Here is a 23,138-nt window from a genome sequence, read left to right as displayed (position 1 = left end):
AGTCCATTTAAAATCAAGGAGGCGCGCTATATACACACTCTCTCTCTCTAATATAGAAGAGTCCATTTAAAATCAAGGAGGTCCGCTATATACACACTCTCTCTAATATAGAAGAGTCCATTTAAAATCAAGGAGGCACGCTATATACACACACTCTCTCTCTAATATAGAAGAGTCCATTTAAAATCAAGGAGGTCCGCTATATACACACTCTCTCTCTCTAATATAGAAGAGTCCATTTAAAATCAAGGAGGCCCGCTATATACACACTCTCTCTCTCTAATATAGAAGAGTCCATTTAAAATCAAGGAGGTCCGCTATATACACACTCTCTCTCTCTCATATAGAAGAGTCCATTTAAAATCAAGGAGGTCCGCTATATACACACTCTCTCTCTCTAATATAGAAGAGTCCATTTAAAATCAAGGAGGCGCGCTATATACACACTCTCTCTCTCTAATATAGAAGAGTCCATTTAAAATCAAGGAGGCCCGCTATATACACACTCTCTCTCTCTAATATAGAAGAGTCCATTTAAAATCAAGGAGGCACGCTATATACACACTCTCTCTCTCTAATATAGAAGAGTCCATTTAAAATCAAGGAGGTCGCTATATACACACTCTCTCTCTCTAATATAGAAGAGTCCATTTAAAATCAAGGAGGCGCGCTATATACACACACTCTCTCTGTCTAATATAGAAGAGTCCATTTAAAATCAAGGAGGTCCGCTATATACACACTCTCTCTCTCTAATATAGAAGAGTCCATTTAAAATCAAGGAGGCGCGCTATATATACACTCTCTCTAATATAGAAGAGTCCATTTAAAATCAAGGAGGCCCGCTATATACACACTCTCTCTCTCTAATATAGAAGAGTCCATTTAAAATCAAGGAGCGCGCTATATACACACTCTCTCTCTCTAATATAGAAGAGTCCATTTAAAATCAAGGAGGTCCGCTATATACACACTCTCTCTCTCTAATATAGAAGAGTCCATTTAAAATCAAGGAGGCGCGCTATATACACACTCTCTCTCTCTAATATAGAAGAGTCCAATTAAAATCAAGGAGGTCCGCTATATACACACACTCTCTCTCTAATATAGAAGAGTCCATTTAAAATCAAGGAGGCCTGCTATATACACACTCTCTCTCTCTAATATAGAAGAGTCCATTTAAAATCAAGGAGGCGCGCTATATACACACTCTCTCTCTCTAATATAGAAGAGTCCATTTAAAATCAAGGAGGCGCGCTATATACACACACTCTCTCTCTAATATAGAAGAGTCCATTTAAAATCAAGGAGGCCGCTATATACACACTCTCTCTCTCTAATATAGAAGAGTCCATTTAAAATCAAGGAGGCGCGCTATATACACACTCTCTCTCTCTAATATAGAAGAGTCCATTTAAAATCAAGGAGGTCCGCTATATACACACTCTCTCTCTAATATAGAAGAGTCCATTTAAAATCAAGGAGGCCCGCTATATATACACTCTCTCTCTCTAATATAGAAGAGTCCATTTAAAATCAAGGAGGTCCGCTATATACACACTCTCTCTCTCTAATATAGAAGAGTCCATTTAAAATCAAGGAGGCCGCTATATACACACTCTCTCTCTCTAATATAGAAGAGTCCATTTAAAATCAAGGAGGTCCGCTATATACACACTCTCTCTCTCTATATAGAAGAGTCCATTTAAAATCAAGGAGGTCCGCTATATACACACACTCTCTCTCTCTAATATAGAAGAGTCCATTTAAAATCAAGGAGGCGCGCTATATACACACACTCTCTCTCTCTAATATAGAAGAGTCCATTTAAAATCAAGGAGGCCCGCTATATACACACTCTCTCTCTCTAATATAGAAGAGTCCATTTAAAATCAAGGAGGCACGCTATATACACACACTCTCTCTCTAATATAGAAGAGTCCATTTAAAATCAAGGAGGTCCGCTATATACACACTCTCTCTCTCTAATATAGAAGAGTCCATTTAAAATCAAGGAGGCCGCTATATACACACTCTCTCTCTCTAATATAGAAGAGTCCATTTAAAATCAAGGAGGTCCGCTATATACACACTCTCTCTCTCTAATATAGAAGAGTCCATTTAAAATCAAGGAGGCGCGCTATATATACACTCTCTCTAATATAGAAGAGTCCATTTAAAATCAAGGAGGCCCGCTATATACACACTCTCTCTCTCTAATATAGAAGAGTCCATTTAAAATCAAGGAGGCGCGCTATATACACACACTCTCTCTCTAATATAGAAGAGTCCATTTAAAATCAAGGAGGCCCGCTATATACACACTCTCTCTCTCTAATATAGAAGAGTCCATTTAAAATCAAGGAGGCGCGCTATATACACACTCTCTCTCTCTAATATAGAAGAGTCCATTTAAAATCAAGGAGGTCCGCTATATACACACTCTCTCTCTCTAATATAGAAGAGTCCATTTAAAATCAAGGAGGCCCGCTATATATACACTCTCTCTCTCTAATATAGAAGAGTCCATTTAAAATCAAGGAGGTCCGCTATATACACACTCTCTCTCTCTAATATAGAAGAGTCCATTTAAAATCAAGGAGGCACGCTATATACACACACTCTCTCTCTCATATAGAAGAGTCCATTTAAAATCAAGGAGGTCCGCTATATACACACTCTCTCTCTCTAATATAGAAGAGTCCATTTAAAATCAAGGAGGCGCGCTATATACACACTCTCTCTCTCTAATATAGAAGAGTCCATTTAAAATCAAGGAGGTCCGCTATATACACACTCTCTCTCTCTAATATAGAAGAGTCCATTTAAAATCAAGGAGGCGCGCTATATACACACTATCTCTCTCTAATATAGAAGAGTCCAATTAAAATCAAGGAGGTCCGCTATATACACACACTCTCTCTCTAATATAGAAGAGTCCATTTAAAATCAAGGAGGCCTGCTATATACACACTCTCTCTCTCTAATATAGAAGAGTCCATTTAAAATCAAGGAGGCGCGCTATATACACACTCTCTCTCTCTCATATAGAAGAGTCCATTTAAAATCAAGGAGGTCCGCTATATACACACTCTCTCTCTCTAATATAGAAGAGTCCATTTAAAATCAAGGAGGCGCGCTATATACACACTCTCTCTCTCTAATATAGAAGAGTCCATTTAAAATCAAGGAGGTCCGCTATATACACACTCTCTCTCTCTAATATAGAAGAGTCCATTTAAAATCAAGGAGGCGCGCTATATACATACTCTCTCTCTCTAATATAGAAGAGTCCAATTAAAATCAAGGAGGCGCGCTATATACACACTCTCTCTCTCTAATATAGAAGAGTCCAATTAAAATCAAGGAGGTCCGCTATATACACACACTCTCTCTCTAATATAGAAGAGTCCATTTAAAATCAAGGAGGCCTGCTATATACACACACTCTCTCTCTAATATAGAAGAGTCCATTTAAAATCAAGGAGGCCCGCTATATACACACTCTCTCTCTCTAATATAGAAGAGTCCATTTAAAATCAAGGAGGCGCGCTATATACACACTCTCTCTCTCTAATATAGAAGAGTCCATTTAAAATCAAGGAGGTCCGCTATATACACACTCTCTCTCTCTAATATAGAAGAGTCCATTTAAAATCAAGGAGGCCCGCTATATATACACTCTCTCTCTCTAATATAGAAGAGTCCATTTAAAATCAAGGAGGTCCGCTATATACACACTCTCTCTCTCTAATATAGAAGAGTCCATTTAAAATCAAGGAGGCCCGCTATATACACACTCTCTCTCTCTAATATAGAAGAGTCCATTTAAAATCAAGGAGGTCCGCTATATACACACTCTCTCTCTCTCATATAGAAGAGTCCATTTAAAATCAAGGAGGTCCGCTATATACACACACTCTCTCTCTCTAATATAGAAGAGTCCATTTAAAATCAAGGAGGCGCGCTATATACACACACTCTCTCTCTCTAATATAGAAGAGTCCATTTAAAATCAAGGAGGCCCGCTATATACACACTCTCTCTCTAATATAGAAGAGTCCATTTAAAATCAAGGAGGCACGCTATATACACACACTCTCTCTCTAATATAGAAGAGTCCATTTAAAATCAAGGAGGTCCGCTATATACACACTCTCTCTCTCTAATATAGAAGAGTCCATTTAAAATCAAGGAGGCCCGCTATATACACACTCTCTCTCTCTAATATAGAAGAGTCCATTTAAAATCAAGGAGGTCCGCTATATACACACTCTCTCTCTCTAATATAGAAGAGTCCATTTAAAATCAAGGAGGCGCGCTATATATACACTCTCTCTAATATAGAAGAGTCCATTTAAAATCAAGGAGGCGCTATATACACACTCTCTCTCTCTAATATAGAAGAGTCCATTTAAAATCAAGGAGGCGCGCTATATACACACACTCTCTCTCTAATATAGAAGAGTCCATTTAAAATCAAGGAGGCCGCTATATACACACTCTCTCTCTCTAATATAGAAGAGTCCATTTAAAATCAAGGAGGCGCGCTATATACACACTCTCTCTCTCTAATATAGAAGAGTCCATTTAAAATCAAGGAGGTCCGCTATATACACACTCTCTCTCTCTAATATAGAAGAGTCCATTTAAAATCAAGGAGGCCCGCTATATATACACTCTCTCTCTCATATAGAAGAGTCCATTTAAAATCAAGGAGGTCCGCTATATACACACTCTCTCTCTCTAATATAGAAGAGTCCATTTAAAATCAAGGAGGCACGCTATATACACACACTCTCTCTCTCATATAGAAGAGTCCATTTAAAATCAAGGAGGTCCGCTATATACACACTCTCTCTCTCTAATATAGAAGAGTCCATTTAAAATCAAGGAGGCGCGCTATATACACACTCTCTCTCTCTCTAATATAGAAGAGTCCATTTAAAATCAAGGAGGCGCGCTATATACACACTCTCTCTCTCTCTAATATAGAAGAGTCCATTTAAAATCAAGGAGGCGCGCTATATACACACTCTCTCTCTCTCTAATATAGAAGAGTCCATTTAAAATCAAGGAGGCGCGCTATATACACACTCTCTCTCTCTAATATAGAAGAGTCCATTTAAAATCAAGGAGGCCCGCTATATACACACTCTCTCTCTCTAATATAGAAGAGTCCATTTAAAATCAAGGAGGCGCGCTATATACACACTCTCTCTCTCTAATATAGAAGAGTCCATTTAAAATCAAGGAGGCGCGCTATATATACACTCTCTCTAATATAGAAGAGTCCATTTAAAATCAAGGAGGCCCGCTATATACACACTCTCTCTCTCTAATATAGAAGAGTCCATTTAAAATCAAGGAGGCGCGCTATATACACACTCTCTCTCTCTAATATAGAAGAGTCCATTTAAAATCAAGGAGGTCCGCTATATACACACTCTCTCTCTCTAATATAGAAGAGTCCATTTAAAATCAAGGAGGCGCGCTATATACACACTCTCTCTCTAATATAGAAGAGTCCAATTAAAATCAAGGAGGTCCGCTATATACACACACTCTCTCTCTAATATAGAAGAGTCCATTTAAAATCAAGGAGGCCTGCTATATACACACTCTCTCTCTCTAATATAGAAGAGTCCATTTAAAATCAAGGAGGCGCGCTATATACACACTCTCTCTCTCTAATATAGAAGAGTCCATTTAAAATCAAGGAGGCACGCTATATACACACACTCTCTCTCTAATATAGAAGAGTCCATTTAAAATCAAGGAGGCCCGCTATATACACACTCTCTCTCTCTCATATAGAAGAGTCCATTTAAAATCAAGGAGGTCCGCTATATACACACTCTCTCTCTCTAATATAGAAGAGTCCATTTAAAATCAAGGAGGCGCGCTATATACACACTCTCTCTCTAATATAGAAGAGTCCATTTAAAATCAAGGAGGTCCGCTATATATACACTCTCTCTAATATAGAAGAGTCCATTTAAAATCAAGGAGGCACGCTATATACACACACTCTCTCTCTAATATAGAAGAGTCCATTTAAAATCAAGGAGGTCCGCTATATACACACTCTCTCTCTCTAATATAGAAGAGTCCATTTAAAATCAAGGAGGCCCGCTATATACACACTCTCTCTCTCTAATATAGAAGAGTCCATTTAAAATCAAGGAGGTCCGCTATATACACACTCTCTCTCTCTCATATAGAAGAGTCCATTTAAAATCAAGGAGGTCCGCTATATACACACACTCTCTCTCTCTAATATAGAAGAGTCCATTTAAAATCAAGGAGGCGCGCTATATACACACACTCTCTCTCTCTAATATAGAAGAGTCCATTTAAAATCAAGGAGGCCCGCTATATACACACTCTCTCTCTCTAATATAGAAGAGTCCATTTAAAATCAAGGAGGCACGCTATATACACACACTCTCTCTCTAATATAGAAGAGTCCATTTAAAATCAAGGAGGTCCGCTATATACACACTCTCTCTCTCTAATATAGAAGAGTCCATTTAAAATCAAGGAGGCCCGCTATATACACACTCTCTCTCTCTAATATAGAAGAGTCCATTTAAAATCAAGGAGGTCCGCTATATACACACTCTCTCTCTCTAATATAGAAGAGTCCATTTAAAATCAAGGAGGCGCGCTATATATACACTCTCTCTAATATAGAAGAGTCCATTTAAAATCAAGGAGGCCCGCTATATACACACTCTCTCTCTCTAATATAGAAGAGTCCATTTAAAATCAAGGAGGCGCGTTATATACACACTCTCTCTCTCTAATATAGAAGAGTCCATTTAAAATCAAGGAGGTCCGCTATATACACACTCTCTCTCTAATATAGAAGAGTCCATTTAAAATCAAGGAGGCGCGCTATATACACACTCTCTCTCTCTAATATAGAAGAGTCCAATTAAAATCAAGGAGGTCGCTATATACACACACTCTCTCTCTAATATAGAAGAGTCCATTTAAAATCAAGGAGGCCTGCTATATACACACTCTCTCTCTCTAATATAGAAGAGTCCATTTAAAATCAAGGAGGCGCGCTATATACACACTCTCTCTCTCTAATATAGAAGAGTCCATTTAAAATCAAGGAGGCACGCTATATACACACACTCTCTCTCTAATATAGAAGAGTCCATTTAAAATCAAGGAGGCCCGCTATATACACACTCTCTCTCTCTCATATAGAAGAGTCCATTTAAAATCAAGGAGGTCCGCTATATACACACTCTCTCTCTCTAATATAGAAGAGTCCATTTAAAATCAAGGAGGCGCGCTATATACACACTCTCTCTCTCTAATATAGAAGAGTCCATTTAAAATCAAGGAGGTCCGCTATATATACACTCTCTCTAATATAGAAGAGTCCATTTAAAATCAAGGAGGCACGCTATATACACACACTCTCTCTCTAATATAGAAGAGTCCATTTAAAATCAAGGAGGTCCGCTATATACACACTCTCTCTCTCTAATATAGAAGAGTCCATTTAAAATCAAGGAGGCCCGCTATATACACACTCTCTCTCTAATATAGAAGAGTCCATTTAAAATCAAGGAGGTCCGCTATATACACACTCTCTCTCTCTCATATAGAAGAGTCCATTTAAAATCAAGGAGGTCCGCTATATACACACACTCTCTCTCTCTAATATAGAAGAGTCCATTTAAAATCAAGGAGGCGCGCTATATACACACACTCTCTCTCTCTAATATAGAAGAGTCCATTTAAAATCAAGGAGGCCCGCTATATACACACTCTCTCTCTCTAATATAGAAGAGTCCATTTAAAATCAAGGAGGCACGCTATATACACACACTCTCTCTCTAATATAGAAGAGTCCATTTAAAATCAAGGAGGTCCGCTATATACACACTCTCTCTCTCTAATATAGAAGAGTCCATTTAAAATCAAGGAGGCCCGCTATATACACACTCTCTCTCTCTAATATAGAAGAGTCCATTTAAAATCAAGGAGGTCCGCTATATACACACTCTCTCTCTCTAATATAGAAGAGTCCATTTAAAATCAAGGAGGCGCGCTATATATACACTCTCTCTAATATAGAAGAGTCCATTTAAAATCAAGGAGGCCCGCTATATACACACTCTCTCTCTCTAATATAGAAGAGTCCATTTAAAATCAAGGAGGCGCGCTATATACACACTCTCTCTCTCTAATATAGAAGAGTCCATTTAAAATCAAGGAGGTCCGCTATATACACACTCTCTCTCTCTAATATAGAAGAGTCCATTTAAAATCAAGGAGGCGCGCTATATACACACTCTCTCTCTCTAATATAGAAGAGTCCAATTAAAATCAAGGAGGTCCGCTATATACACACACTCTCTCTCTAATATAGAAGAGTCCATTTAAAATCAAGGAGGCCTGCTATATACACACTCTCTCTCTCTAATATAGAAGAGTCCATTTAAAATCAAGGAGGCGCGCTATATACACACTCTCTCTCTCTAATATAGAAGAGTCCATTTAAAATCAAGGAGGCGCGCTATATACACACACTCTCTCTCTAATATAGAAGAGTCCATTTAAAATCAAGGAGGCCCGCTATATACACACTCTCTCTCTCTAATATAGAAGAGTCCATTTAAAATCAAGGAGGCGCGCTATATACACACTCTCTCTCTCTAATATAGAAGAGTCCATTTAAAATCAAGGAGGTCCGCTATATACACACTCTCTCTCTCTAATATAGAAGAGTCCATTTAAAATCAAGGAGGCCCGCTATATATACACTCTCTCTCTCTAATATAGAAGAGTCCATTTAAAATCAAGGAGGTCCGCTATATACACACTCTCTCTCTCTAATATAGAAGAGTCCATTTAAAATCAAGGAGGCACGCTATATACACACACTCTCTCTCTCATATAGAAGAGTCCATTTAAAATCAAGGAGGTCCGCTATATACACACTCTCTCTCTCTAATATAGAAGAGTCCATTTAAAATCAAGGAGGCGCGCTATATATACACTCTCTCTAATATAGAAGAGTCCATTTAAAATCAAGGAGGCCCGCTATATACACACTCTCTCTCTAATATAGAAGAGTCCATTTAAAATCAAGGAGGCGCGCTATATATACTCTCTCTCTCTCTAATATAGAAGAGTCCATTTAAAATCAAGGAGGCGCGCTATATACACACTCTCTCTCTCTAATATAGAAGAGTCCATTTAAAATCAAGGAGGCGCGCTGTATACACACTCTCTCTCTCTAATATAGAAGAGTCCATTTAAAATCAAGGAGGCCCGCTATATACACACTCTCTCTCTCTAATATAGAAGAGTCCATTTAAAATCAAGGAGGCCCGCTATATACACACTCTCTCTCTCTAATATAGAAGAGTCCATTTAAAATCAAGGAGGCGCGCTATATACACACTCTCTCTCTCTAATATAGAAGAGTCCATTTAAAATCAAGGAGGCGCGCTATATACACACTCTCTCTCTCTAATATAGAAGAGTCCATTTAAAATCAAGGAGGCCCGCTATATACACACTCTCTCTCTCTAATATAGAAGAGTCCATTTAAAATCAAGGAGGCCCGCTATATACACACTCTCTCTCTCTAATATAGAAGAGTCCATTTAAAATCAAGGAGGCGCGCTATATACACACTCTCTCTCTCTAATATAGAAGAGTCCATTTAAAATCAAGGAGGTGCGCTATATACACACTCTCTCTCTCTAATATAGAAGAGTCCATTTAAAATCAAGGAGGCGCGCTATATACACTCTCTCTCTCTAATATAGAAGAGTCCATTTAAAATCAAGGAGGCGCGCTATATACACTCTCTCTCTCTAATATAGAAGAGTCCATTTAAAATCAAGGAGCCCCGCTATATACACACTCTCTCTCTCTAATATAGAAGAGTCCATTTAAAATCAAGGAGGCGCGCTATATACACACTCTCTCTCTCTCTAATATAGAAGAGTCCATTTAAAATCAAGGAGGCCCGCTATATACACACTCTCTCTCTCTAATATAGAAGAGTCCATTTAAAATCAAGGAGGCCCGCTATATACACTCTCTCTCTCTCTAATATAGAAGAGTCCATTTAAAATCAAGGAGGCCCGCTATATACACACACTCTCTCTCTAATATAGAAGAGTCCATTTAAAATCAAGGAGGCGCGCTATATACACTCTCTCTCTCTCTAATATGGAAGAGTCCATTTAAAATCAAGGAGGCGCGCTATATACACACTCTCTCTCTCTAATATAGAAGAGTCCATTTAAAATCAAGGAGGTCCGCTATATACACACTCTCTCTCTCTAATATAGAAGAGTCCATTTAAAATCAAGGAGGTCCGCTATATACACACTCTCTCTCTCTCATATAGAAGAGTCCATTTAAAATCAAGGAGGTCCGCTATATACACACTCTCTCTCTCTAATATAGAAGAGTCCATTTAAAATCAAGGAGGTCCGCTATATACACACACTCTCTCTCTAATATAGAAGAGTCCATTTAAAATCAAGGAGGTCCGCTATATACACACACTCTCTCTCTAATATAGAAGAGTCCATTTAAAATCAAGGAGGTCCGCTATATACACACTCTCTCTCTCTCATATAGAAGAGTCCATTTAAAATCAAGGAGGCGCGCTATATACACACACTCTCTCTCTCTAATATAGAAGAGTCCATTTAAAATCAAGGAGGTCCGCTATATACACACTCTCTCTCTCTCTAATATAGAAGAGTCCATTTAAAATCAAGGAGGCGCGCTATATACACACTCTCTCTCTCTCATATAGAAGAGTCCATTTAAAATCAAGGAGGTCCGCTATATACACACTCTCTCTCTCTCATATAGAAGAGTCCATTTAAAATCAAGGAGGTCCGCTATATACACACACTCTCTCTCTCTAATATAGAAGAGTCCATTTAAAATCAAGGAGGTCCGCTATATACACACTCTCTCTCTCTCATATAGAAGAGTCCATTTAAAATCAAGGAGGCGCGCTATATACACACACTCTCTCTCTCTAATATAGAAGAGTCCATTTAAAATCAAGGAGGCCCGCTATATACACACTCTCTCTCTCTAATATAGAAGAGTCCATTTAAAATCAAGGAGGTCCGCTATATACACACTCTCTCTCTCTCATATAGAAGAGTCCATTTAAAATCAAGGAGGTCCGCTATATACACACACTCTCTCTCTAATATAGAAGAGTCCATTTAAAATCAAGGAGGCGCGCTATATACACACACTCTCTCTCTCTAATATAGAAGAGTCCATTTAAAATCAAGGAGGCCGCTATATACACACTCTCTCTCTCTAATATAGAAGAGTCCATTTAAAATCAAGGAGGCACGCTATATACACACACTCTCTCTCTAATATAGAAGAGTCCATTTAAAATCAAGGAGGTCCGCTATATACACACTCTCTCTCTCTAATATAGAAGAGTCCATTTAAAATCAAGGAGGCCGCTATATACACACTCTCTCTCTCTAATATAGAAGAGTCCATTTAAAATCAAGGAGGTCCGCTATATACACACTCTCTCTCTCTAATATAGAAGAGTCCATTTAAAATCAAGGAGGCGCGCTATATATACACTCTCTCTAATATAGAAGAGTCCATTTAAAATCAAGGAGGCCCGCTATATACACACTCTCTCTCTCTAATATAGAAGAGTCCATTTAAAATCAAGGAGGCGCGTTATATACACACTCTCTCTCTCTAATATAGAAGAGTCCATTTAAAATCAAGGAGGTCCGCTATATACACACTCTCTCTCTCTAATATAGAAGAGTCCATTTAAAATCAAGGAGGCGCGCTATATACACACTCTCTCTCTCTAATATAGAAGAGTCCAATTAAAATCAAGGAGGTCGCTATATACACACACTCTCTCTCTAATATAGAAGAGTCCATTTAAAATCAAGGAGGCCTGCTATATACACACTCTCTCTCTCTAATATAGAAGAGTCCATTTAAAATCAAGGAGGCGCGCTATATACACACTCTCTCTCTCTAATATAGAAGAGTCCATTTAAAATCAAGGAGGCACGCTATATACACACACTCTCTCTCTAATATAGAAGAGTCCATTTAAAATCAAGGAGGCCCGCTATATACACACTCTCTCTCTCTCATATAGAAGAGTCCATTTAAAATCAAGGAGGTCCGCTATATACACACTCTCTCTCTCTAATATAGAAGAGTCCATTTAAAATCAAGGAGGCGCGCTATATACACACTCTCTCTCTCTAATATAGAAGAGTCCATTTAAAATCAAGGAGGTCCGCTATATATACACTCTCTCTAATATAGAAGAGTCCATTTAAAATCAAGGAGGCACGCTATATACACACACTCTCTCTCTAATATAGAAGAGTCCATTTAAAATCAAGGAGGTCCGCTATATACACACTCTCTCTCTCTAATATAGAAGAGTCCATTTAAAATCAAGGAGGCCCGCTATATACACACTCTCTCTCTCTAATATAGAAGAGTCCATTTAAAATCAAGGAGGTCCGCTATATACACACTCTCTCTCTCTCATATAGAAGAGTCCATTTAAAATCAAGGAGGTCCGCTATATACACACACTCTCTCTCTCTAATATAGAAGAGTCCATTTAAAATCAAGGAGGCGCGCTATATACACACACTCTCTCTCTCTAATATAGAAGAGTCCATTTAAAATCAAGGAGGCCGCTATATACACACTCTCTCTCTCTAATATAGAAGAGTCCATTTAAAATCAAGGAGGCACGCTATATACACACACTCTCTCTCTAATATAGAAGAGTCCATTTAAAATCAAGGAGGTCCGCTATATACACACTCTCTCTCTCTAATATAGAAGAGTCCATTTAAAATCAAGGAGGCCCGCTATATACACACTCTCTCTCTCTAATATAGAAGAGTCCATTTAAAATCAAGGAGGTCCGCTATATACACACTCTCTCTCTCTAATATAGAAGAGTCCATTTAAAATCAAGGAGGCGCGCTATATATACACTCTCTCTAATATAGAAGAGTCCATTTAAAATCAAGGAGGCCCGCTATATACACACTCTCTCTCTCTAATATAGAAGAGTCCATTTAAAATCAAGGAGGCGCGCTATATACACACTCTCTCTCTCTAATATAGAAGAGTCCATTTAAAATCAAGGAGGTCCGCTATATACACACTCTCTCTCTCTAATATAGAAGAGTCCATTTAAAATCAAGGAGGCGCGCTATATACACACTCTCTCTCTCTAATATAGAAGAGTCCATTAAAATCAAGGAGGTCCGCTATATACACACACTCTCTCTCTAATATAGAAGAGTCCATTTAAAATCAAGGAGGCCTGCTATATACACACTCTCTCTCTCTAATATAGAAGAGTCCATTTAAAATCAAGGAGGCGCGCTATATACACACTCTCTCTCTCTAATATAGAAGAGTCCATTTAAAATCAAGGAGGCGCGCTATATACACACACTCTCTCTCTAATATAGAAGAGTCCATTTAAAATCAAGGAGGCCGCTATATACACACTCTCTCTCTCTAATATAGAAGAGTCCATTTAAAATCAAGGAGGCGCGCTATATACACACTCTCTCTCTCTAATATAGAAGAGTCCATTTAAAATCAAGGAGGTCCGCTATATACACACTCTCTCTCTCTAATATAGAAGAGTCCATTTAAAATCAAGGAGGCCCGCTATATATACACTCTCTCTCTCTAATATAGAAGAGTCCATTTAAAATCAAGGAGGTCCGCTATATACACACTCTCTCTCTCTAATATAGAAGAGTCCATTTAAAATCAAGGAGGCACGCTATATACACACACTCTCTCTCTCATATAGAAGAGTCCATTTAAAATCAAGGAGGTCCGCTATATACACACTCTCTCTCTCTAATATAGAAAAGTTCATTTAAAATCAAGGAGGCGCGCTATATATACACTCTCTCTAATATAGAAGAGTCCATTTAAAATCAAGGAGGCCCGCTATATACACACTCTCTCTCTCTAATATAGAAGAGTCCATTTAAAATCAAGGAGGCGCGCTATATATACTCTCTCTCTCTCTAATATAGAAGAGTCCATTTAAAATCAAGGAGGCGCGCTATATACACACTCTCTCTCTCTAATATAGAAGAGTCCATTTAAAATCAAGGAGGCGCGCTGTATACACACTCTCTCTCTCTAATATAGAAGAGTCCATTTAAAATCAAGGAGGCCCGCTATATACACACTCTCTCTCTCTAATATAGAAGAGTCCATTTAAAATCAAGGAGGCGCTATATACACACTCTCTCTCTCTAATATAGAAGAGTCCATTTAAAATCAAGGAGGCGCGCTATATACACACTCTCTCTCTCTAATATAGAAGAGTCCATTTAAAATCAAGGAGGCGCGCTATATACACACTCTCTCTCTCTAATATAGAAGAGTCCATTTAAAATCAAGGAGGCCCGCTATATACACACTCTCTCTCTCTAATATAGAAGAGTCCATTTAAAATCAAGGAGGCCCGCTATATACACACACTCTCTCTCTAATATAGAAGAGTCCATTTAAAATCAAGGAGGCGCGCTATATACACACTCTCTCTCTCTAATATAGAAGAGTCCATTTAAAATCAAGGAGGTGCGCTATATACACACTCTCTCTCTCTAATATAGAAGAGTCCATTTAAAATCAAGGAGGCGCGCTATATACACTCTCTCTCTCTAATATAGAAGAGTCCATTTAAAATCAAGGAGGCGCGCTATATACACTCTCTCTCTCTAATATAGAAGAGTCCATTTAAAATCAAGGAGCCCCGCTATATACACACTCTCTCTCTCTAATACAGAAGAGTCCATTTAAAATCAAGGAGGCGCGCTATATACACACTCTCTCTCTCTCTAATATAGAAGAGTCCATTTAAAATCAAGGAGGCCCGCTATATACACACTCTCTCTCTCTAATATAGAAGAGTCCATTTAAAATCAAGGAGGCCCGCTATATACACTCTCTCTCTCTCTAATATAGAAGAGTCCATTTAAAATCAAGGAGGCCCGCTATATACACACACTCTCTCTCTAATATAGAAGAGTCCATTTAAAATCAAGGAGGCGCGCTATATACACTCTCTCTCTCTCTAATATAGAAGAGTCCATTTAAAATCAAGGAGGCGCGCTATATACACACTCTCTCTCTCTAATATAGAAGAGTCCATTTAAAATCAAGGAGGTCCGCTATATACACACTCTCTCTCTCTAATATAGAAGAGTCCATTTAAAATCAAGGAGGTCCGCTATATACACACTCTCTCTCTCTCATATAGAAGAGTCCATTTAAAATCAAGGAGGTCCGCTATATACACACTCTCTCTCTCTAATATAGAAGAGTCCATTTAAAATCAAGGAGGTCCGCTATATACACACACTCTCTCTCTCTAATATAGAAGAGTCCATTTAAAATCAAGGAGGTCCGCTATATACACACACTCTCTCTCTAATATAGAAGAGTCCATTTAAAATCAAGGAGGTCCGCTATATACACACTCTCTCTCTCTCATATAGAAGAGTCCATTAAAATCAAGGAGGCGCGCTATATACACACACTCTCTCTCTCTAATATAGAAGAGTCCATTTAAAATCAAGGAGGTCCGCTATATACACACTCTCTCTCTCTCTAATATAGAAGAGTCCATTTAAAATCAAGGAGGCGCGCTATATACACACTCTCTCTCTCTCATATAGAAGAGTCCATTTAAAATCAAGGAGGTCCGCTATATACACACTCTCTCTCTCTCATATAGAAGAGTCCATTTAAAATCAAGGAGGTCCGCTATATACACACACTCTCTCTCTAATATAGAAGAGTCCATTTAAAATCAAGGAGGTCCGCTATATACACACTCTCTCTCTCTCATATAGAAGAGTCCATTTAAAATCAAGGAGGCGCGCTATATACACACACTCTCTCTCTCTAATATAGAAGAGTCCATTTAAAATCAAGGAGGTCCGCTATATACACACTCTCTCTCTCTCTAATATAGAAGAGTCCATTTAAAATCAAGGAGGCGCGCTATATACACACTCTCTCTCTCTCATATAGAAGAGTCCATTTAAAATCAAGGAGGTCCGCTATATACACACTCTCTCTCTCTCATATAGAAGAGTCCATTTAAAATCAAGGCGGTCCGCTATATACACACTCTCTCTCTCTAATATAGAAGAGTCCATTTAAAATCAAGGAGGCGCGCTATATACACACTCTCTCTCTCTAATATAGAAGAGTCCATTTAAAATCAAGGAGGCCCGCTATATACACACACTCTCTCTCTCTAATATAGAAGAGTCCATTTAAAATCAAGGAGGCCCGCTATATACACACACTCTCTCTCTCTAATATAGAAGAGTCCATTTAAAATCAAGGAGGCGCGCTATATACACACTCTCTCTCTCTAATATAGAAGAGTCCATTTAAAATCAAGGAGGCGCGCTATATACACACTCTCTCTCTCTCTAATATAGAAGAGTCCATTTAAAATCAAGGAGGCGCGCTATATACACACTCTCTCTCTCTCTAATATAGAAGAGTCCATTTAAAATCAAGGAGGCGCGCTATATACACACTCTCTCTCTCTCTAATATAGAAGAGTCCATTTAAAATCAAGGAGGCGCGCTATATACACACTCTCTCTCTCTCTAATATAGAAGAGTCCATTTAAAATCAAGGAGGCGCGCTATATACACTCTCTCTCTCTAATATAGAAGAGTCCATTTAAAATCAAGGAGGTCCGCTATATACACACTCTCTCTCTCTAATATAGAAGAGTCCATTTAAAATCAAGGAGGCCCGCTATATATACACTCTCTCTCTCTAATATAGAAGAGTCCATTTAAAATCAAGGAGGCCGCTATATACACACTCTCTCTCTCTAATATAGAAGAGTCCATTTAAAATCAAGGAGGCGCGCTATATACACACTCTCTCTCTCTAATATAGAAGAGTCCATTTAAAATCAAGGAGGTGCGCTATATACACACTCTCTCTCTCTAATATAGAAGAGTCCATTTAAAATCAAGGAGGCGCGCTATATACACTCTCTCTCTCTAATATAGAAGAGTCCATTTAAAATCAAGGAGGCGCGCTATATACACTCTCTCTCTCTAATATAGAAGAGTCCATTTAAAATCAAGGAGGCGCGCTATATACACACTCTCTCTCTCTAATATAGAAGAGTCCATTTAAAATCAAGGAGGTGCGCTATATACACATCTCTCTCTCTCTAATATAGAAGAGTCCATTTAAAATCAAGGAGGCCCGCTATATACACACTCTCTCTCTCTAATATAGAAGAGTCCATTTAAAATCAAGGAGGCCCGCTATATACACTCTCTCTCTCTCTAATATAGAAGAGTCCATTTAAAATCAAGGAGGCCCGCTATATACACACACTCTCTCTAATATAGAAGAGTCCATTTAAAATCAAGGAGGCGCGCTATATACACTCTCTCTCTCTCTAATATAGAAGAGTCCATTTAAAATCAAGGAGGCGCGCTATATACACACTCTCTCTCTCTAATATAGAAGAGTCCATTTAAAATCAAGGAGGTCCGCTATATACACACTCTCTCTCTCTAATATAGAAGAGTCCATTTAAAATCAAGGAGGTCCGCTATATACACACTCTCTCTCTCTCATATAGAAGAGTCCATTTAAAATCAAGGAGGTCCGCTATATACACACTCTCTCTCTCTAATATAGAAGAGTCCATTTAAAATCAAGGAGGTCCGCTATATACACACACTCTCTCTCTAATATAGAAGAGTCCATTTAAAATCAAGGAGGTCCGCTATATACACACACTCTCTCTCTAATATAGAAGAGTCCATTTAAAATCAAGGAGGTCCGCTATATACACACTCTCTCTCTCATATAGAAGAGTCCATTTAAAATCAAGGAGGCGCGCTATATACACACACTCTCTCTCTCTAATATAGAAGAGTCCATTTAAAATCAAGGAGGTCCGCTATATACACACTCTCTCTCTCTCTAATATAGAAGAGTCCATTTAAAATCAAGGAGGCGCGCTATATACACACTCTCTCTCTCTCATATAGAAGAGTCCATTTAAAATCAAGGAGGTCCGCTATATACACACTCTCTCTCTCTCATATAGAAGAGTCCATTTAAAATCAAGGAGGTCCGCTATATACACACACTCTCTCTCTCTAATATAGAAGAGTCCATTTAAAATCAAGGAGGTCCGCTATATACACACTCTCTCTCTCTCATATAGAAGAGTCCATTTAAAATCAAGGAGGCGCGCTATATACACACACTCTCTCTCTCTAATATAGAAGAGTCCATTTAAAATCAAGGAGGTCCGCTATATACACACTCTCTCTCTCTCTAATATAGAAGAGTCCATTTAAAATCAAGGAGGCGCGCTATATACACACTCTCTCTCTCTCATATAGAAGAGTCCATTTAAAATCAAGGAGGTCCGCTATATACACACTCTCTCTCTCTCATATAGAAGAGTCCATTTAAAATCAAGGAGGTCCGCTATATACACACTCTCTCTCTCTAATATAGAAGAGTCCATTTAAAATCAAGGAGGCGCGCTATATACACACTCTCTCTCTCTAATATAGAAGAGTCCATTTAAAATCAAGGAGGCGCGCTATATATACACTCTCTCTCTCTAATATAGAAGAGTCCATTTAAAATCAAGGAGGCGCGCTATATACACACTCTCTCTCTCTAATATAGAAGAGTCCATTTAAAATCAAGGAGGCGCGCTATATACACACTCTCTCTCTCTAATATAGAAGAGTCCATTTAAAATCAAGGAGGTCCGCTATATACACACTCTCTCTCTCTAATATAGAAGAGTCCATTTAAAATCAAGGAGGCCCGCTATATATACACTCTCTCTCTCTAATATAGAAGAGTCCATTTAAAATCAAGGAGGCCCGCTATATACACACTCTCTCTCTCTAATATAGAAGAGTCCATTTAAAATCAAGGAGGCGCGCTATATACACACTCTCTCTCTCTAATATAGAAGAGTCCATTAAAATCAAGGAGGTGCGCTATATACACACTCTCTCTCTCTAATATAGAAGAGTCCATTTAAAATCAAGGAGGCGCGCTATATACACTCTCTCTCTCTAATATAGAAGAGTCCATTTAAAATCAAGGAGGCGCGCTATATACACTCTCTCTCTCTCTAATATAGAAGAGTCCATTTAAAATCAAGGAGGCGCGCTATATACACACTCTCTCTCTCTAATATAGAAGAGTCCATTTAAAATCAAGGAGGTGCGCTATATACACACTCTCTCTCTCTCTAATATAGAAGAGTCCATTTAAAATCAAGGAGGCCCGCTATATACACACTCTCTCTCTCTAATATAGAAGAGTCCATTTAAAATCAAGGAGGCCCGCTATATACACTCTCTCTCTCTCTAATATAGAAGAGTCCATTTAAAATCAAGGAGGCCCGCTATATACACACACTCTCTCTCTAATATAGAAGAGTCCATTTAAAATCAAGGAGGCGCGCTATATACACTCTCTCTCTCTCTAATATAGAAGAGTCCATTTAAAATCAAGGAGGGCGCTATATACACACTCTCTCTCTCTAATATAGAAGAGTCCATTTAAAATCAAGGAGGTCCGCTATATACACACTCTCTCTCTCTAATATAGAAGAGTCCATTTAAAATCAAGGAGGTCCGCTATATACACACTCTCTCTCTCTCATATAGAAGAGTCCATTTAAAATCAAGGAGGTCCGCTATATACACACTCTCTCTCTCTAATATAGAAGAGTCCATTTAAAATCAAGGAGGTCCGCTATATACACACACTCTCTCTCTAATATAGAAGAGTCCATTTAAAATCAAGGAGGTCCGCTATATACACACACTCTCTCTCTAATATAGAAGAGTCCATTTAAAATCAAGGAGGTCCGCTATATACACACTCTCTCTCTCTCATATAGAAGAGTCCATTTAAAATCAAGGAGGCGCGCTATATACACACACTCTCTCTCTCTAATATAGAAGAGTCCATTTAAAATCAAGGAGGTCCGCTATATACACACTCTCTCTCTCTCTAATATAGAAGAGTCCATTTAAAATCAAGGAGGCGCGCTATATACACACTCTCTCTCTCTCATATAGAAGAGTCCATTTAAAATCAAGGAGGTCCGCTATATACACACTCTCTCTCTCTCATATAGAAGAGTCCATTTAAAATCAAGGAGGTCCGCTATATACACACACTCTCTCTCTCTAATATAGAAGAGTCCATTTAAAATCAAGGAGGTCCGCTATATACACACTCTCTCTCTCTCATATAGAAGAGTCCATTTAAAATCAAGGAGGCGCGCTATATACACACACTCTCTCTCTCTAATATAGAAGAGTCCATTTAAAATCAAGGAGGTCCGCTATATACACTCTCTCTCTCTCTAATATAGAAGAGTCCATTTAAAATCAAGGAGGCGCGCTATATACACACTCTCTCTCTCTCATATAGAAGAGTCCATTTAAAATCAAGGAGGTCCGCTATATACACACTCTCTCTCTCTCATATAGAAGAGTCCATTTAAAATCAAGGAGGTCCGCTATATACACACTCTCTCTCTCTAATATAGAAGAGTCCATTTAAAATCAAGGAGGCGCGCTATATACACACTCTCTCTCTCTAATATAGAAGAGTCCATTTAAAATCAAGGAGGCGCGCTATATATACACTCTCTCTCTCTAATATAGAAGAGTCCATTTAAAATCAAGGAGGCGCGCTATATACACACTCTCTCTCTCTAATATAGAAGAGTCCATTTAAAATCAAGGAGGCGCGCTATATACACACTCTCTCTCTCTCTAATATAGAAGAGTCCATTTAAAATCAAGGAGGCCCGCTATATACACACACTCTCTCTCTCTAATATAGAAGAGTCCATTTAAAATCAAGGAGGCGCGCTATATATACACTCTCTCTCTCTAATATAGAAGAGTCCATTTAAAATCAAGGAGGCGCGCTATATACACACTCTCTCTCTCTAATATAGAAGAGTCCATTTAAAATCAAGGAGGCGCGCTATATACACACTCTCTCTCTCTCTAATATAGAAGAGTCCATTTAAAATCAAGGAGGCCGCTATATACACACACTCTCTCTCTCTAATATAGAAGAGTCCATTTAAAATCAAGGAGGCGCGCTATATACACACTCTCTCTCTCTAATATAGAAGAGTCCATTTAAAATCAAGGAGGCGCGCTATATACACACTCTCTCTCTCTCTAATATAGAAGAGTCCATTTAAAATCAAGGAGGCGCGCTATATACACACTCTCTCTCTCTCTAATATAGAAGAGTCCATTTAAAATCAAGGAGGCGCGCTATATACACACACTCTCTCTCTCTAATATAGAAGAGTCCATTTAAAATCAAGGAGGCCCGCTATATACACACTCTCTCTCTCTAATATAGAAGAGTCCATTTAAAATCAAGGAGGCGCACTATATATACACTCTCTCATATATATATATATATATATATATTTATTTTTGCTGAGGCAGTTGGGGATAAGTGACTTGCCCAGGGTCTCACAGTCAGGCAGTGTTAATTTGGACTCGGCTCCTCCTGACTTCAGGGCACCAGCCGCCCCGAAGGAGGCTATATTTGTACTGCTCTCCCTCCCTCGGTGGCCGCCCATCCCACCAGGGCCAGTCCACACGGAGGCGCCCCGGCGCGGCGGGCACCTGGGGTAAGGGCTGCTTGCCGCCTCTCAGTTGAGTCACGGGTTTGTTTTCTCCTCCCCAGATCCGGAGCCCGGGTTGCAGAGCGCCGACGGGAACTGGGTGGCCCTGAAGACTAAGCCGTTTCCTCACCCCCTGCTGGCCAAACCCAAGAGCCAGGCGTTCCAGGCCCTGGAGAAGGAGTCCCGCGTGGTCTCCGCCTACGACGAGATGGGCTCCGACAGCGAGGAGGACTTTGACTGGAACGTGACCCTGAACAAGCTCCAGCGGAGACCCCCGAGTCTCTTGGAAAACTCCCGCTCCGCCGACTCCCCGCACCACGCCGAGTGGGCGTACGGGCAGTGTCCCCGGGGCGCCTCCCCCTCCCCCGGGCCCTACGCCACCCTCGAGGCCATGTGCTCGGACTCGGAGACGTCTTCGGTGAGCTCCTCCCGGGACGCGCAGGGCGGGCCCAAGCGCCCCGGGCTGCAGAGAAAGGCCCCCGGCAGCCGCTCTCCGGAGCACGCGCACGCCCAGGCCGGGCTGGACGTGAACTTCAACCCGCAGGCCGCCGACTCCCCGGACTCGGACAGCAGCGACGCCGAGGACGCTCCCCACGCGGCCGACAAGCGCTCCCGGAGGTGGAGGAGGAGCAAGCTGGCCTCGGGCGAGCCGGAGGAGGAGGAGAAGGCCCCCTCTCCGAGCCAGGACAAGGATTCGGACTCTAACCAGGTAACCGCGCGGCGGGCTCTGGCATTCTGAACCAGCCGAGGAAGCTCCGGGCTCCGACATCCGGTCTGGGTGGCGGCCTTCTTGTCCCCCCCGGCTCTGACCACATCTCGGAGCCGGAGAGTCCTAGGGAAGGTGCTGGCCCGCTTCGGCAGCCCGGGTTTCCACAGTGCGCTGTGCAGGGAAGTCCCAGGACCAGCCCAACCCTTATTCCTGGCCTTTAAAACCTGCCTTACCCCGTTCAGGAGGCCACTGGCCCGCTCAGAAATTCTCAGTAGCTCCCACTGCTGTGGAATAAAGTTCCAATCTCAGTCAGGCCTTGAAGACCTTCCCAACCTTACCTGGGCCCAACTAGGAACACTAACAGTCTGTTACTCCCCTCCAAGAGCTCGGTATCCACCAAGCGGACCTCGAAGTTGGCCTTTCCTCAGCGGAGATGGTTACCCCTCCGCCATCTCTGTTGCTCATACAATAAACTTTAACGGCAGCATAGGACACTTGAGTGTCTGGGGTGGGAGGATCCAGGTCCAAAGCCCACCAACTGCTGGTGTGCCTTTGTTGTCACTTAACCTCCAGGGTTCTGTTTCCTCAACTGTAAATCGAAGGGATTGGACTCTGAGTGGTTCTCAAAATGTGCTCCAGAGA

The 23,138-nt window shown here is 39.9% G+C and overlaps 1 protein-coding gene across 1 annotated transcript in view; it reads left to right on the top strand.

Annotated features, from left to right (window-relative positions):
* MYRIP (myosin VIIA and Rab interacting protein) overlaps nt 1–23,138 on the top strand; it is a 455,750-nt gene that overhangs the window by 383,748 nt on the left and 48,864 nt on the right. The window contains 1 exon segment of the mRNA XM_051961221.1: nt 21,850–22,496. Coding sequence (XP_051817181.1) covers nt 21,850–22,496 — 647 coding nt within the window.

Source organism: Antechinus flavipes, chromosome 5, assembly GCF_016432865.1.
Source record: "Antechinus flavipes isolate AdamAnt ecotype Samford, QLD, Australia chromosome 5, AdamAnt_v2, whole genome shotgun sequence".
Lineage (NCBI taxonomy): Eukaryota > Metazoa > Chordata > Mammalia > Dasyuromorphia > Dasyuridae > Antechinus > Antechinus flavipes.
The sequence above is the reverse complement of the archived record's forward strand: the minus strand, read 5'-3'. Positions and strand labels throughout refer to the sequence as shown.